At 45.6% G+C, this 16,916-nt stretch overlaps 1 protein-coding gene across 2 annotated transcripts in view; it reads right to left on the bottom strand.

Annotated features, from left to right (window-relative positions):
- Window positions 1–16,916, bottom strand: part of LOC140489363 (receptor-type tyrosine-protein phosphatase H-like) — a 116,772-nt gene that overhangs the window by 63,981 nt on the left and 35,875 nt on the right. For both annotated transcript variants that reach the window (XM_072588843.1, XM_072588842.1), the window contains exon 3: window positions 7,751–7,775. In XM_072588843.1, the coding sequence (XP_072444944.1) occupies window positions 7,751–7,775 (25 nt within the window). The remainder of the gene's footprint in view (window positions 1–7,750; window positions 7,776–16,916) is intronic.

The raw sequence follows: 16,916 nt of genomic DNA, 5'->3' as shown, positions 1-16,916 counted from the left end.
GGGATGCTGCCTGATCTGTTGTGCTTTTCCAGCACCACACTCTCAACTCTGACCTCCAGCATGTGCAGACCTCACTTGCTCCACAGTGCAATAAGAGGCCATTTAGCTTGTTGGAAAGAGCAACGTAATTAGTACCACACCTCTGCTCTTACCTAAGGCCCTGCACATTTTTCCTTCCCCAGGTCCCTTTTGGAAGTATCTTGTTGAACCATAGAATCCCTACAGTGTGGAAACAGGCCATTTAGCCCAACAAATCCACACTGACCCTCCAAAGAGTAACCCACCCAGACCTATTCCCCTACTTTACATTTACCCCTGACTAATACCCCTAACCTACACATGCTTGAACACTATAGGCAATTTCCTATGGCCAACCCACCAATCCACTCTAACCTGCATTTGGACTGTGGGAGGAAACTGGAGCACCCGGAGGAAACCCACGCAGACACAGGGAGAATGTGCAAACTCCACACAGACAGTTCAGGAATATAACAGAATCCCTGTGTAAGTGTGCACTTAAATATTCCATCATGTTGCTTGGATCTATCCTACGTAAACCTGAGATCATTCGAAACTGTTGCCTGTGTCCTCACCCTGGTGCATCCAACTCCACTGTCTCACTAATCTACGTGATAGTCAATGATACCATCGGCCAAATCTTATGTTTTTTGGGGGGACAGCTGGGTTACATTTTGTGAAAGGTTACCCTCACAAAGCCGAGTTCTTTCACCGTATTGCGCAAATTCCGTTTCATTAACCAACCCCGAAGGTGACCCCCATGTCGAATTCCAGCTCTGTCTTACCACATGCATTTCCCGGAACACCTCGCTACCCTCACAGATAACTGGGAAAATCACCAACATCCCTTGACCTCCACGCTATCTTTAAACACCCTCTGTGCCCCGCGAGAAGCACTGTCCATCTGGAGCTGCTCAGTTTCTGATATTTGCCCTGGATAGGGGTATATCAGCACCCTGCTTTGTGGGTGGGGACCTGGAGGCCCTGCTAGACAGGATGTTGCAAATGTGGTGGCCCAAACCAGCTTGGAGGGGTGGGGGCAAGCCACCAGTCCATGCCAACCTGGTCCAAGGGTTACAGCAGTCTCAGCCATCTGCACTAATGCCCGATGCTGGAGGAGGAAGGTCAATGACATTCGCCACTCTGCCAAGGTAGGTGCCACTATCTTCTCTCTCCACTCTCTCTTTCCCTGTTACTGCACTCACCTCCCACCAAGGCTCATGCTCCATCACCCTCACGATTAGCTGCAACGTCTTCCCTCACTCATGGTAACCCACCCCAACGCCCTCCTGACACACTCACTCTGCACTGCCCACTCACTCACTCTGGACACCTCCCCACCTGCACCAACAGTAACCACTGTACCACCCACTGCCACCTACTGCAATACTAGCCTGTGTCTCTTTCCAGGAGGAAAACAGTCCAGAAAGGGGCAGAAAGAGTCAAGTTAGGCAGTGGACTGCCTGACATTCAGCTCCAGCCCCCTTTTATGTGGAGTGCACCCCGACCCTGTGCCAAGTGGCTAACGGACTGGTATTGGAGGCTTCCCTTGGTCTCACTGTGCTGGGACCCCTGACTTGGGTATAGCCCCCTCAACTGGACTGAGGCTGACTGACAACTCATACAATCCTCCTTTGTGTCTGTGGCAAAAGGTAAGGCAGGACAGCAGGGATGTGGGCCTGCAGTGAGTGTGTTTGTGAGTGTATGTGAATCACTGAGGGTGTGAGTGAATGTGTGAGTAATGAGTAAGTGTGTGAGTGTGTGACTGAGTGACTGTGAGTGAGTGAGTGAATGAGTGAGTGAATGTGCGTGAGTGAGTGTGTGACTGCTATGATTGTGAGTGAATGTTATGACAGTGAGTGAGTGAGTGAGTCAGTGCTATGGCAGTGAGTGAATGAGAGAGTGAAGGAGTGAGTGAGTCAGTGCTATGACAGTGAGTGAGTGAGGGAGTGATGCTCTGACAGTGAGTGAGGAGCTGGGGCTGTGTCCCTGAGCACACAGTGCCCTTGCTGCTGTGATACACTGAGAGGTATCCAGTGCAGCCCCAGGGGCAGCATTGAAGGGCAGGAGCATCCTGCAAGTCAGAGCATTGAGTATATGAGTTGGGATGTCATGTTACAACTGTACAGGACATTGGTTAGGCCACTTTTGGAATACTGCGTTCAGTTGTGGTTTCCCTGCTCTAGGAAAGATGTTGTGAAACTTGAAAGGGCTCAGAAAAGATTTACAAGAATGTTGCCAGGGTTGGAGGGTTTGAGTTATAGGAAGAGGCTGAATAGGCTGGGGCTGTTTTCCCTGGAGCATCGGAGGCTGAGGGGTGACTTTATGAAGATTTATAAAATCATGAGGGGCATGGATAGAATAAATAGACATGGTCTTTCTCCCAGGGTGGGGGAATCCAAAGCTAGAAGGCATAGGTTTAAGATGAGAGAGGAAAGATTTAAGAGGGACCTCGGGGCAATGTTTTCACGCAGAGGGTGGTGCCTGTATGGAATGAGCTGCCAGAGGAAGTGGTGGAGGCTGGTACAATTACAACATTTAAAAGGTATATGAATAGGAAGGGTTTAGAGGGATATGGGTCAAGTGCTGGCAAATGGGACCACATCAGGTTGGGATATCTGAACGGCATGGATGAGTTGGACCGAAAACCCTTCATCAGGAATGAATGATTCATTCTTGATGAAGGACGTTTGCCCGAAACATCAATTTTCCTGCTCCTCAGATACTGCCTGACATGTTGTGCTTTTCCAGCACCACTCTAATCTTGACTGATTTACAATGCAGAGTGATGTTAACAGTGCAGGTTCACTTTCCACAGGTTAACCTGATGGTCCGAATTTCTCAACGTTGCCCTCTGCCTATGGTCCTTTCGGACTGTGGCTGCTTCCACTACGATCAGGCATTATCAGAAAACAGAGGAATCTTTGGGTAATTATTCACAGATCCTTGAAGTCGGCAGAGCACATGAATAGGTTAGTGCAGAAGGCATATGGGTTACTTGCTTTCATCAGTCAGAGCATAGAGTATAAGAGCAAGGAGGTTGTGTTGGAGTTGTACAGACCATCGGTCAGGCCCCAGCTGGAGTACTGTGTGCAGTTGTTGTCACCTCACTACAGGAAGGATGTGATAGCACTGGAGAGGGAACAGAGGAGGTTCACCAGGATGTTGCTTGCGATGAGATATTGAGCTATAAGCAGAGATTAGATTGGGTTGGATTGTTTTCTTTAGAGCAGAGAAGGCTTTAGAGAGGACACAATTGAGATGTATAGCGTTATGAGGGGAATGAACAGGGAGATTAGAGAGCAGCCGTTCCCCTTGGTCGAGGGGTCAATCACGAGAGGGCATAGTTTTTGGGAATGGGGCAGGAGATTCGGGGGGAATTTGGGGAAAAGACTTTTACACTCAGTGGTTGGCGGGAATCTGGAGCACACCTTCTGCTTGGGAAGGTAGTGGAGTCCGAAAGACTTACAGGCATTAAAAAAATGTTCTGATAAGCACTTCAAATATCATAACATCCAGGGCTATGGGATATGGGAAATTCAGATGAGCGCACTTTTTGTAGCAGTTAGGTCAATGTTGACCAGATAGGCCGAAGAACCTTTTCTGCGCTGTATGAATCTATGATCACTTTCTGCCGATGTGCCACACAGGCAGGAATTTACTTCAGACTTCTGATTACAAAAGTGAATATGAGCAATGGGTGCAGTCCCTGCAAGTTTGATAAAACATGCTAATTGTGTACGTTTCCATTCCAGCGAGACTGTATTTGCTGATCCAGCACTCCCTTTCATAATCGGGCTTTACGGAGAACACTGGGCTTGGCATTAGTGGGAACATCGATACCCTCTCAAACTGGGACAAACCTGGTCACCTCGACACTTCCCATGCTGCTCTGTAGCCTCAGGTTTCCCTCTTGCAAGTCTGAATGGCTACTTTGTTCTGTGCAAAGTCAGACATTGGCATGATGCCATCTTAATTGACACCTTAATCAGCTCAAATCTGCTGCTCACTGAGTAACCCTGTTACTTTCAACGGGCACCATTTACTCTTCTCGTTGTCGTGGGAAGGCTTCCAACGTCAAACTCCCCTCCCACCCCAGTGACACTCTCTCCCAACCTCTTCTGTCAGGCAGAAGGTACAAAAGCTTGAACACCAGCAGGTTTAGGAACAGGTTTTTCCCCGCTATGTTATGCAGAACATAGAACAATGCAGTGCAGAACAGGCCATTCGGCCCTCGATGTTGCGCCAACCTGTGAACTAATCTAGGCTCATTCCCCCTACACTATCCCATCATCATCCATGTGGTTAATTAAGGATTGTTTAAATCTCCCTAAGGTGGCTGAGTTAACTACACTGGCAGGCTGGGTATTCCACTCTCTGCATAAAGAACCTGCCTCTGACATCTGTCTTAAATATATCAACCCTCAATTTGTAGCCCCCTTGTACAAGCTGACGTCATCATCCTAGGAAAAAGACCTTCACTGTCTACCCTATCTAATCCTCGGATCATCTTGTATGTCTCTATAAATCCCCCCTTTGCCTTCTTCTTTCCAATGAGAACAGACCCAAGTCTCTCAGCCTTTCTTCATAAGGCCTTCCCTCCAGACCAGGCAACATCCTGGTAAATCTCCTCTGCACCTTTTCCAATGCTTCCACATCCTTCCTGTAATGGGACAACCAGAACTGTACACAATATTCCAAGTGAGGCCGCACCAGCGTTTTGTACAGTTGCAGCATGGCATTACAGATCCAGAATTCAATCCCTTCCCTATTATATATTATTAGGCTGTTGAATGGATCCATCTAATTTCAAATCTAAGGTTGACGTTACTTTGTGCATCTCCTGTTCAGCTGCAACCTTGTATACCTCACTCTGTCATCTGTATGTCCATGTTTGCTATGATCTGCCTGCACTGCTCACAAAACAAAACTTTTCACTGTACTCAGGTACATGCGACCATGATAAATAAAAAAAACAAATCAAAAGTGAGACACGCACCCGGGACAAAGATTCTGAAGAAAAGTCACACTGTACTCAAAACATTAACTCTGCTTCCCTCTCCACAGATGCTGCCAGACCTGCCGAATTTCTCCAGTACTCTATATGCTTATTTCAAATTATTCCAATTTCCTTACAAGTTGTAAGTGATCTCACAGAGGAACGTCGAACCATTGAGTTTGCTCTGCTTGTTATCATAGTGATTTCACAATGTCAGCACCACCCTCCCCTCAGATATAAAGCCTGCTGTATAAAGCCTGCTACATTTGGCCTTTAATTGATACAATCTGGAAGTAGGGATATTGTTTCAGTTCATGAATGAGGACATCATTTAAAAGAAAATCAGCAAATGCTGAGAACTAGAACCAAGGATCACAGTGTAAGGATTATGGGTAGGCCATTGGGACTGAGATGAGGAGAAGTGTCTTCATCCAGGGAGTGGGGAGCCGGTGGAATTCTCTGTCATAGAAAGTGGTTGAGACCAAAACATTGAACATTTTCAAGAAGGAGTTGGATATAAGCGCAAAATACTGCAGATGCTGGTAACTGCACTGAAAACAAAAAATGCTGGAAATCACCATGGGTCAGGCAGCATCCATGGAGAGAAAGCAAGCCAATCTTTCAAGTCTAGATTAGAGTAATTACGGCATGGAAACAGGCCCTTCGGCCCAACAAGTCCATACCGACCCTCCGAAGAGCAACTCACCCAGATCATTCCCCTACACCTAACACTACATAATTTAACATTGCCAATTCACCTAACTTCCCCCTTTTTTTTGGACTGTGGGAGGAAACTGGAGCAAACCCACGCAGACAGGGGAGAATATGCAAACTCCACACTGACAGTTGCCTGAGGCTGGAATTGAACCCGGGTCTCTGGTGCTGTGAGGCAGCAGTGCTAGCTACTGTACCACCGTGCCACCCGAGACAATGACTCTTTGTCAGAGCAAGTCTGAGTTAGATATAAATCTTAGGGCGAAAGGGATCAAAAGCTATGGGGGAGAAAGCAGGAACAGGGGCTGAGTTGGATGATCAGCCATGATCAGATTGAAAGGTGGAAAATGCTTGAAGGGCTGAATGGCCTCCTCCTGCTCCTGCTACTTTTAATATTTCTAAACATACACCCACCCACCATTTAAATTGGTAACAAGAGTGGTTCCAGAGTGAAGGTGCTGGATGGGTCATCTTTCATAAACTCTTTCACATGTCCCATTAGCTGTTAAGGTAACAGTCAAAACTACAACAGTCGCTCACCAAATGGTCATATCATTGAGAAAACATCTCAGCTCAGCAACACAGATTTTTTTTTTCTTGTTTCCCGTCAGTGTGGGAAGTGACTGTTGCTGAGAAATTCAAAGAAAAAGGAAGATATGTGTGAAGTCATTCGGGCGTCATAAACTAAATCAGGCAAAGGCCACATATTTCACAGACAGCAATGCGGAAGATCAATTGGTGCTATGGTGTGTGGCATGATAAAGAGATATTCTCGTTCACTCATATTTGATGTTAAGATCAATCTAATCTCATTTGGATTCCTCGTCAAATCACTTTCCAAAGAGGGGAACACGTCTGACATTATGTTCCAGGCCACAGGGATCCAGTGAGTCTACATAATCCCTTAGGTCATACTAGACATGGGTTAGTAAAGGCCCATTCCAGATCATTGTAGATGCAAGGCCTAGTAACAGTGTGGTGAATGGGAGTGAGTACAATTATTAAAACCTACATTTACAGTGCACCTTCAATATTGAAAGAGTTCAGAAAAGCTTTACAAGGATGTTGCCAGGGTTGGAGAGTTTGAGCTATAGGGAGAGGTTGAATAGACTGGGGCTGTTTTCCCTGGCGTGTCGGAGGCTGAGGGGTGACCTTGTAGAGGTTTATAAAATCATGAGGGGCATGGATAGGGTAAATAGACAAGGTATTTTCCCTGGGGTAGGGGTGTCCAGAACTAGAGGGCATAGGTTTAGGGTGAGAGGGGAAAGATATAAAAGGGACCTAAGGGGCAGCTTTTTCATGCAGAGGGTGGTGCATGTATGGAATGAGCTGCCAGAGGAAGGGGTGGAGGCTGGTACAATGACAGCATTTAAAAGGCATCTGGATGGGCCAAGTGCTGGGAAATGGGATTAGATTAGGTTAGGATATCTGGCCAGCATGGACGAGTTGGAACAGAATGTTTTTATGACTCTATGATGGAAGGTCCAAAGGTGCTTCATAGGAGCATTAGATAACAAAACCTGACACCTCCAGGAGATATTAAGCCAGCACAATAGTCTACTAAATCGGGGGGAGTGTCTTAAAGGAGGTAAGTGAGGTCAAGAGGTAGATGGAGGTATTTCTAGAGCTCAGAGCCAAGGCAAATGAAGGCACCACCACCAAACATGGAGCAATTAAAATTGAGAATGTGCAAAGGGCAATACTAAGAGGAGAGCCAAGGTCTTGGAGGATAGTGAGGCTAGAGGAGAAACAGTGAGGGGCGAGGCTGTGGATGAATATGAAAACGAAGGGGAGAATTTTACCATTGGGTCATTGAACAAGGGGCCGGCAACAAGGGACTGCCCTGTGACCTCTTCTGCCTGACTAAAGCAACAACATTTTCCTTTCGAGCTGGGATTATAATGTTAGTTTCATGAAAGGGGAAATAACCTCAAAGGAGAACAAACAGAATATTCACCAACTGCAGTCCAACTGCCCTTTTATCATATCTTATAATCACAGTGAAATTGTGGAACTTACCAGAAAAATTCAGGCTGTAGACGATCTGTTGATTGAGAAAGAAACTGAGTTAGTGTTGGGATAGTATATACAATGCTAATCAAAAGCTTAATTCATCAGCTGACTTCCTTTATTTTTAATTTCCTGATTATTGGAAATGACCATTTTGCCACAGAAATGCTGGTGTTAGTATCATGACACATCTGTGCTAAGAAACCCTTCATTGTAAATGCTCACCCTCTAGTTTACCATCCCGTCCATATTCAACGTGCCCACCCTTCATCACTGAACATGCATTGCTCAGCTCAGATTGATTTAAAATTTGCCTGAGCAACTTCCAATTACAGTCCCCAGACTACCCCTCTCACTCCATCCCTCGCACTTCATCCCCAGTCTTCATATTCCCTCCCCGTCCCTCTGACCCCCTCCCAACTTCTTCCCTCCCCCATGAACATTCCCTCTTCCCCTCCTTCTCTGTCTCCATTCCCTCTCTCCCTCGTAGATACAGCATATATTCTTAGAATGAGAATTAGCTTTATTGTCACATGTACTCAAAGGAGTATGTTGAAAAGTGTATCAGTTGCCAGTTCTAACACATTTTCAGTACAAAGTTCTCCACATATAGCTGCTCCAGTTATAGTTCTTAGAAAAAATAGAGAATTGAAAAGTCTAGTATTGCAGATTTTAGAAATAAATTATAAAATGGAGGAAAAAATGTTCAGTACAACGGTCTTCGACCCCAGTTCATACTGGCACCTAGTGTCCCGTCTGCAATGGGCCTTGACTCTAGACTGCACTGGGCTTGACCTCAGGCTGCACGAGGCCAGGAGATCGCTCTGGAATCACTGCAAAACAGATACCCAAGCTGAGGCCAGGTATTGGGTCAGTTAGCTTGTTTGCAATGCAGAGTGATACCAACAGCAGCAATTCAATTCCTGCACCGGCTGGGATTACTGTGACAGACCTCCCTGCTCAACCTCTCCCCTTGCCTGAGTTTGGTGACCTTCAGGTTAGGCTACCACAGTCAACTGTGCTGGTCTGCTGCTGATAGCGCTCGGAGACAGACTCTGATGATTGTCTTTCTTGTGTATCTGACCTATGCTTATACTGTGGATAGCTGGAATTATTTTTTCTTCATTTCTCTAGGTTTGTACTGCGGTACCTAAAATGGCACTTGTAAGAGGCAATTTGTAAATTTTTCACTGTACTCATTTGAGTACCTGACAATAAAGTTAATGCATTCATTCATTCATCTCTCTCTAATGAGTGAGCAGCTGCTATGATCTGGTAACCACGTGAATCATGTTCACTATGAGATCCTTGATTGGGTTGCTAACCTGCATTACCATTATAAACAGGGTATTGCCCTTTGATGTGAAGGGCTCTGCTTGTCACTGGCCACTTCGGGTGTTTCCTTTCTTCCTGGTGGTGGGAATTGAATAAAGATTTGTGCACCTTGTGTCTTTCACTGTGTCTCACACCTGCACACACACGACATGGGTGCTGGGGAAAATATAAGCACTACCGCAGTTAGGCGGTAGTGTGGGGGTAAAAGAAGAAAAGGGGGAAAAAAAATTAGAATTTAGAAAAAAAAAATTTATATCTACAATCGGGGATTTGGGTCCAAAGAAAAATATAACCAGGATATTAGAATCTCCTCAGTTGAGGACTGACTCTGAGCTGGCTGGCCGAGTTGCAAAAAAAAGGAAAAAAAACTATGAACAGGGTAATCAGAGTGTGCTTACTTCAGGACCTAACTCCTAGCTGGCTGGCTGTATCATTGCCCCTCCCTAATTGCCCCTTGAGAATGTGGTGGTGAATGGTCTTTTTGAGACACTGCAGTTCATGTGCTTGATGGACACCCACAGTTCTGTTAGGGAAGGAGTTCGAGAATGTTGACCCAGCAACACTGAACGAATGATGACATAGTTCTGCATAACATACCACTTTTTATGCATGTATTTACTAAAATATCATGTCCTGGTCTATATTAACATGACGTATATCATAAAGTATAAAACATATGTCACAACAGCTATCATATGGTTAATAATCATAATCTTTTCCCCAAGGTGAGGAATTTCAAGACCGGGGGCACATTTTTAAAGAGAGATATTTTAAAAAGACGTGAAGGGCAACTATTTTACACAGATGGTGGTTTGTGTGTGGAATGAACCTCCTAAGGAAGTGCTGGATGTGAGTACAATTACAACATTTAAAAGACATTTGGATAAGCAAATGAATAGGAAAGGTTTGGAGGGATAAGGGCCAGGAGCAGGCAGGCGAGACTAGTTTAGTTTGGGATTATGTTCGACATGGACTGGTTGGACCAAAGGGTCTGTTTCCATGCTGTATGACTCAATGACTCTAGACCATCTGCAATTATCTACCACAAAGTACCATAATTGTGATGAACAATGTGTCATTCATATATTAGCATCATTTTATCTTTAGAGTTTGAATGTTAAACTAGTGGCTTGTTGGTTTTTTGACAATGAATTTAAAAATTAACTAAGATAGATTTACTGGAACCATAATCTAAACTACTTCCTGCCTCCTGGTGTGTAATACAAATCTATTTTCAAAATGGGGGTTTACGACCAGAGAAAGAAAACATTAAGTTATGAATTTAACTGAATCTAGAATGAACAATTTTTTTAAAAATGTAGCTCAAATGCTTTTGGGTTCTGTTCAAAGAAGACCTGATTGAGGTCAGATGCAAATGTAAACTCTCCTAGAAAGGGAGAATGTCCAGAGCACTTAAAGAAGTACATTACCTCAGTTAAACAGTATAGTTGGTGAAACTTTCAGACCAGGAGTGTTTGGTTGGAAACCTGCACTCATTATTCAAAGCTGAGAAAATCTAAGCTCTCACCTATGTGGGTGGTGAAGGGAAGAGAGACACACAGCTCACAGTTCTGGAATTAGGAAGAAACAGGAAGGGATTTGTCTGGATCTGATTAAATGTAAAATGATGGTGTTGGGGAGTAAATGGGATTTGTTTTGCTGGCTATTTTGAAATTTTCTACTCTATGCTTTATGTAAATATTTTGGTTCATTTCATTTTAATTTCTTTAAGAGATAGTAAGTGATATTCTGGTTATTGTTAAAACCAAATCTGCTGCCTTGTAGGGTCAAGTGTGTGGTGCTGGAAAAGCACAGCCAGTCAGGCAGCATCCGAGGAACAGGAGAATCGACATTTCGGGCATAAGCCCTTCATCAGGAATGAGGCTTGTGGGCTGGGGGGGCTGAGAGATAAATGAGAGCAGGGTAGGGTTGGGGGATTGGGAGCTGAGAATGCGATAGGCAGATGAAGGTGAGAGGAAAGGTGATATGTCAGAGAAGGGGGGTGGAATGGGTAGATGGGAAGGGTGATGGACAGGCCAGGCGGGCAGTGCTGAGTTGGAGACTTGGGACTAGGATAATGTGGGGGGAGGAGAAATTAGGAAACTGTTGAAATCCACATTGATCCCGTGTGGTTGCAGGGTCCCAAGGTGGAATATAAGGCATTCTACCTCCAGGTGGTAACGGTTTGGTGGTGGAGGTGGCCCAGGACCTGCATGTCCTTTATCGAGTGGGAGGGGGAGTTGAAGTGTTCAGCCACGGGTTGGTTGGGGTTGAGGTGGGTTTGGTTGGTGCGGGTGTCCCAGAGGTGTTCTCTGCAACAGTCCGCAAGTTGGCGCCCTGTCTCTCTGGTGTAGTTGGGACCACATTGAGTGCAATTGATGCAGGAGATGACATTGGTAAAGGTACAGGTAAATTCCTGTCAGATGTGGAAGGATCTTTTGGGGCCTTGGACGGAGGTGAGTGGGAGAGGTGTGGCCGCAGGTTTTGCACTTCCTGCAGAGGCTGGGAAAGATGCCCAGAGTTGGGTGTGAGCTGATGGGGGATGTGGACCTGAGGGAAGTGGCAGAGGATGATGTGATGTATACGGTGGTTGGTGGGGTAGAAGGTGAGGACCAGGGGGTTCTGTCCTTGCTGCATTGGGAGGGGTGGGGTTCAAGGGCGGTGATGTGGAGGAGATGCGCTGGAGGGCATTGTCGACTACGTGGGAAGGGAAATTGCGATCTTGGAAGAAGGAGGCCACCTGGGATTTTCTAAGGTGGAATTGGTCATCCTGTGAACAGATGCAGCAGAGGCAGAGGAATTGGGAATAAGGGATAGCATTTTTAGGGTGGAAGGAGGTGTAGTCTAGGTAGCTGTGGGAGTCGGTGGGTTTGTAGTAGACCTGCTGCCTTGTAGGCTCATGTTACAGTGAAATACTGCCCTATCAAAAAAAATGATCTAACAAGCCAGAACATATCATTGTGGGAAATGTCTTGTCTTGAGGCGGCACGGTTAGCACCGCTGCCTCACAGTACCAGGGTCCCAGGTTCAATTCCAGCCTCAGGCGACTGCCTGTGTGGAGTTTGTACATTCTCCCTGTGTCTGCGTGGGTTTCCTCTGGGTGCTCTGGTTTCTTCCCGCAGGTTAGGTGAATTGACCATGCTAAATTCCCCGTAGTGCGAGGTGGATTAGTCAGGGGTAAATATAGGGGAGTGGGTGTCTCTTTGGAGGGTCAGTGTGGACTGGTTGGGCTGAAGGGCCTGTTTCCGCACTGTAGGGAATCTAATCTAATCTAAATTGCCCATAGTGTTAGGTGCATTAGTCAGAGGGAAAGGGGTCTGGGTGGGTTACTCTTCGGAGGGTCAGTGTGGACTGGTTGGGCCGAAGGGCCTGTTTCTGCACTGTAGGGAATCTAATCTAATCTGAGAAAATCTAGTGGTAATATCAACTGGGATTATAATATAATACCTATATTATGAAACACTTGTCATATGTTACATGAAATATTATGTTATATATTATACAAATGTGGGCTCATAACAAGCAGAGTGATGAGAACTTATAATAAGAAACAATAAAGAACCTGAAGAGACCCCATCTGGAGTGCTGTGTGCAGTTTTGGTCTCCTTACCTAAAGCAAGATATACTTGCCATAGAGAGTGCAACTATGACTGGAATAGGGGGAATGTCTTATATTTCTCTGGTGTTAAGAAGAATGAGAGGTGATCTTGAAATACTGCCCTATCAATACTGGGACCTTGGTGCTGTGATGCAGCGGTGCTAACCGTGCTGCCTCAACAAGACATTTCCCACAATGATATGTTCTGGCTTGTTAGATTTTTTTTGATAGGGCAGTATTTCATTGGTATTGGTGGTGGTGTGTCTTGGTGATATTGGTGGTGATATTGGGTACCAGTGTTGATGAGTATTGGTGGTGCTGGTGGTGATGTTGGGTATCAGTGTTGATGGGTATTGGTGGTGCTGGTGGTGATGTTGGGTATCAGTATTGATGGGTATTGGTGGTGCTGGTGGTGATGTTGGGTATCAGTGTTGATGGGTATTGGTGGTGCTGGTGGTGATGTTGGGTATCAGTGTTGATGGGTATTGGTGGTGCTGGTGGTGATGTTGGGTATCAGTGTTGATGGGTATTGGTGATATTGGTGGTGATGTTGGGTACCAGTGATGATGGGTATTGGTGGTGCTGGTGGTGATGTTGGGTATCAGTGTTGATGGGTATTGGTGGTGCTGGTGGTGATGTTGGGTATCAGTGTTGATGGGTATTGGTGATATTGGTGGTGATGTTGGGTACCAGTGATGATGGGTATTGGTGGTGCTGGTGGTGATGTTGGGTATCAGTGTTGATGGGTATTGGTGATATTGGTGGTGATGTTGGGTACCAGTGATGATGGGTATTGGTGGTGCTGGTGGTGATGTTGGGTATCAGTGTTGATGGGTATTGGTGGTGCTGGTGGTGATGTTGGGTATCAGTGTTGATGGGTATTGGTGATATTGGTGGTGATGTTGGGTACCAGTGATGATGGGTATTGGTGGTGATGTTGGGTATCTGTATTGATGGGTATTGGTGGTGCTGGTGGTGATGTTGGGTATCAGTGTTGATGGGTATTGGTGGTGCTGGTGGTGATGTTGGGTATCAGTGTTGATGGGTATTGGTGATATTGGTGGTGATGTTGGGTACCAGTGATGATGGGTATTGGTGGTGCTGGTGGTGATGTTGGGTATCAGTGTTGATGAGTACTGGTGTTGGTGATGATGGGTATGGCTGGTGTTGATGGTGATGTTGGTTATCGATGTTGGTGTGTATTGGTGGTGGTGTTAGTGGGTGTTGGTGGTGATGGGTATTCTTGGTGATAGTACTGGTGGTGCTGGTGGTGATGGTGGGTATCAATGTTGGTGATGTTGGTGGGTATTGGTAGCGTTGGTCTAGAATGAGGGGTCACACTTTCAGAATCAAGGGCGGGCCGTTCAGATTGAGATGAGGAGGAATTTCTTTGCTCAGTGCGTTGTGAATCTTTGGAATTCTCTGTCCCAAAGGGTGGTGGCGGTCTCATTGCTGAACATGTTTAAGACCGAGGACAATAGATTTCAACATATCAAAAACATTGAGGGATAAGTGGACAGTACAGTAAAGCTGTGTTGAAATGGAGGATCAGTCATGATCCCACTGGATAGCAGAGTGGGCTTAAAGGGCTGAATGGCCTACTTCTGTTCCTATTTCTTACGTTCTTATATATAACAGCAGATAGAACATATGTCACAACAAATATATATCACTTAATCATAGAATCCCTACACTGTGGAATCAGGCCATTCCACCCACCGATTCCACACTGACCCTCTGAACACCATCCCATCCCTTTAACCCCACATTTCCCATGGCTAACCCACCAAGCCTGCACACTATTCACAATTTCCCATGGCCGATCCACCCTAACCTGCACATCTTTGGAGTGTGGGAGGAAACCCACGCAGACACAGGGAGAATGTGCAAACTCTACACAGACAGTCACCTGAGGTTGGGATTGAACCCAGGTCCTTGGTGCTGTGACACACTGCTGCCTGGAACTTTGAAGTATTAAATTTGATTCCCCCTATCCAAGTAGTTGCGATTGTTGAGAGTAGCTGGGGCCCAAACACTGATCCCTGTTGTACTTCACTAGATACTACCTTCCATGAAAAAAACCCATGCAATCCAACCCTCTATTTCATGTCTGCTAACCAGTTCTTAAAAAATGTCAGCATGCGTTTTAACCTTGCACCCTAGCCTCTTCTGTGAGGCTTTAACAAAAATCTCTTGAACGATCAGCATATCCTTCTAATATCCATTATATTGCCTGACATTCATCAGCTAGGGCTGAAGCCATGCCAAGTTCATTACATCCAGCGGTTAGTATTCATTTCATCTGGTTAACCTTTACCTTTTAAATAACATGCTACGATACACTTGTGGTGTGCCAAGGTGATCTTTCATGTCCCTGCCTAACTAATTCACGCACAAATGGAGACAGAAATCAATAAGCTCGCTGAAATGGAGGCTGCCAGTCTGATATCCCAAACAAAGTTTGAAAACAGCAGGTTAGGCAGCACGTAAGGAAAAAGAGCGGGGATTTGTAAAGTTGGTGCTTAACCATTTCAGATGCCAGACTGCATTCTCATTTTCACAGACAGTGGAAAATGTTTCTATTGAGACCATTTACCCTTCAAGACTTATATTTACCGTCAAAGTATTTAAGACCCAGCATCGGTTTGCCTAATCACTTCAGGAGTCAGCTAGCTCAATTGGCTGGATGGCTGGCTGTCAATGTGGAGTGATGCTGTTAAGTAACGTTCCATTCCCATACTGGCTGAGGTTACATACCTTCTCATATATTACCTGAGGCATGGTGACCCCCCCAGGCTAAACCACTGCCAGTTGTCTATCTGACAGAGTGGGACTATACTGACTTTACCTTCTTTATCTTGCATTACCCTTTGATATGGAATTTCTTATGCCTCCTGCTCCATCACAGGTCTTCCTTTTCCTTCTCAAATCCTTTCAATCCTCCCCGTTGCCTCTTTCCTCCCAACGCTGCCTCTCTAATACCACTCTCTCTGTCTCTGGTTTTGCAGTTCCTTCTCAGACCCTGTAGCTTCTTGCAGCATGGTCATCGAGCTGAAAGATAAATCTTTCTCTCCTTTCCCCTGTGAGATGCATTGTGGATTCCACCCAATTCTACTCTTTAGGGGAAACTCTGTACACCACTTTACAGAGAGACACCATTGAGTTGGTGGGCTGAATGGCCTCCTTCTGTGCCGAAATGGCTCTAAGACACGGGCGGTGGATCCTTTCTGCCTGCTAAGAAGGGACCTATAATTTGCCTGAATTTGCTCATTCAACATAACATTAGGTTACCCCAAATACAAGTGGATTCAATGCACCTTTGCTCATAGAAGCCCTACAGCGTGGAAGCAGGTCAGCTTATCGAGTCACACCAACCCTCCCACCCAGAATCACCCAATCCCTGTAACTCGACATTTCCCACGGCTAACCCACCTAGTATACACATCCCTGGACACTACAGGGCAAATTAGCATGGCCGATCCACCTAACCTGTACATCTTTGGATTGTGGAAGAAAACAAGAGCAAATCCATGCACACACAGACAGTTGACTCTGGGTAGAATTGAACCCATATCCCTGGCACAGGTTGAGGCAGCAGTGTTAACCACTGAACCACTATGCCATTGCACAGAAATTGGAGATGCTGGTGTTGGACTGGGGTGTACAAAGTTAAAAATCACACATCGCCATGTTATAGTCCAACAGGTTTAATTGGAAGCACACTAGCTTTCGGAGCGCCATTCCTGGTTGCTCAGGAATGCCAGCTCCACAAGTGGTTCTAATGAGGGGACATCGCAGGAATATTGTTTAGACAAAAAAAAATTGAGTTGAATGTGAATAAAGGTAAAGTCATCATGGGTCTGCTCTCTCCTTAGAGAGAGAGATAACAGGTGGTGGTTTAACCTGAGGGTCACCACACCTCAGGCAAAGGGAGAGGTTGAGAAGGAGAGTCCTTCATGGTAAACTCAGCCAGTGTGGGTATTGAACCTTCACTATTAGCATTATGGCTATAACATAAACAAGCCATTAAGCCAATTGTGCTCACTGACTGACCTACAGAAACAGTGTGGGATAATGATGCTTGTCCAGCTCACTGTTTCACCCACCTCCACAAAAAATAATTCTTTATGGGCTGGACAGTGGCATTGAGGAGGTTGGACTGTAAATCTACAGGAATCTAGGACACAGATTTAACCCACCCCACGAATTCAATTAATAATTTTGGCATTGAGAGCTAATCGG

This window comes from Chiloscyllium punctatum, chromosome 18, assembly GCF_047496795.1.
Source record: "Chiloscyllium punctatum isolate Juve2018m chromosome 18, sChiPun1.3, whole genome shotgun sequence".
NCBI classification, from domain to species: Eukaryota; Metazoa; Chordata; class Chondrichthyes; order Orectolobiformes; family Hemiscylliidae; genus Chiloscyllium; species Chiloscyllium punctatum.
The sequence above is the reverse complement of the archived record's forward strand: the minus strand, read 5'-3'. Positions and strand labels throughout refer to the sequence as shown.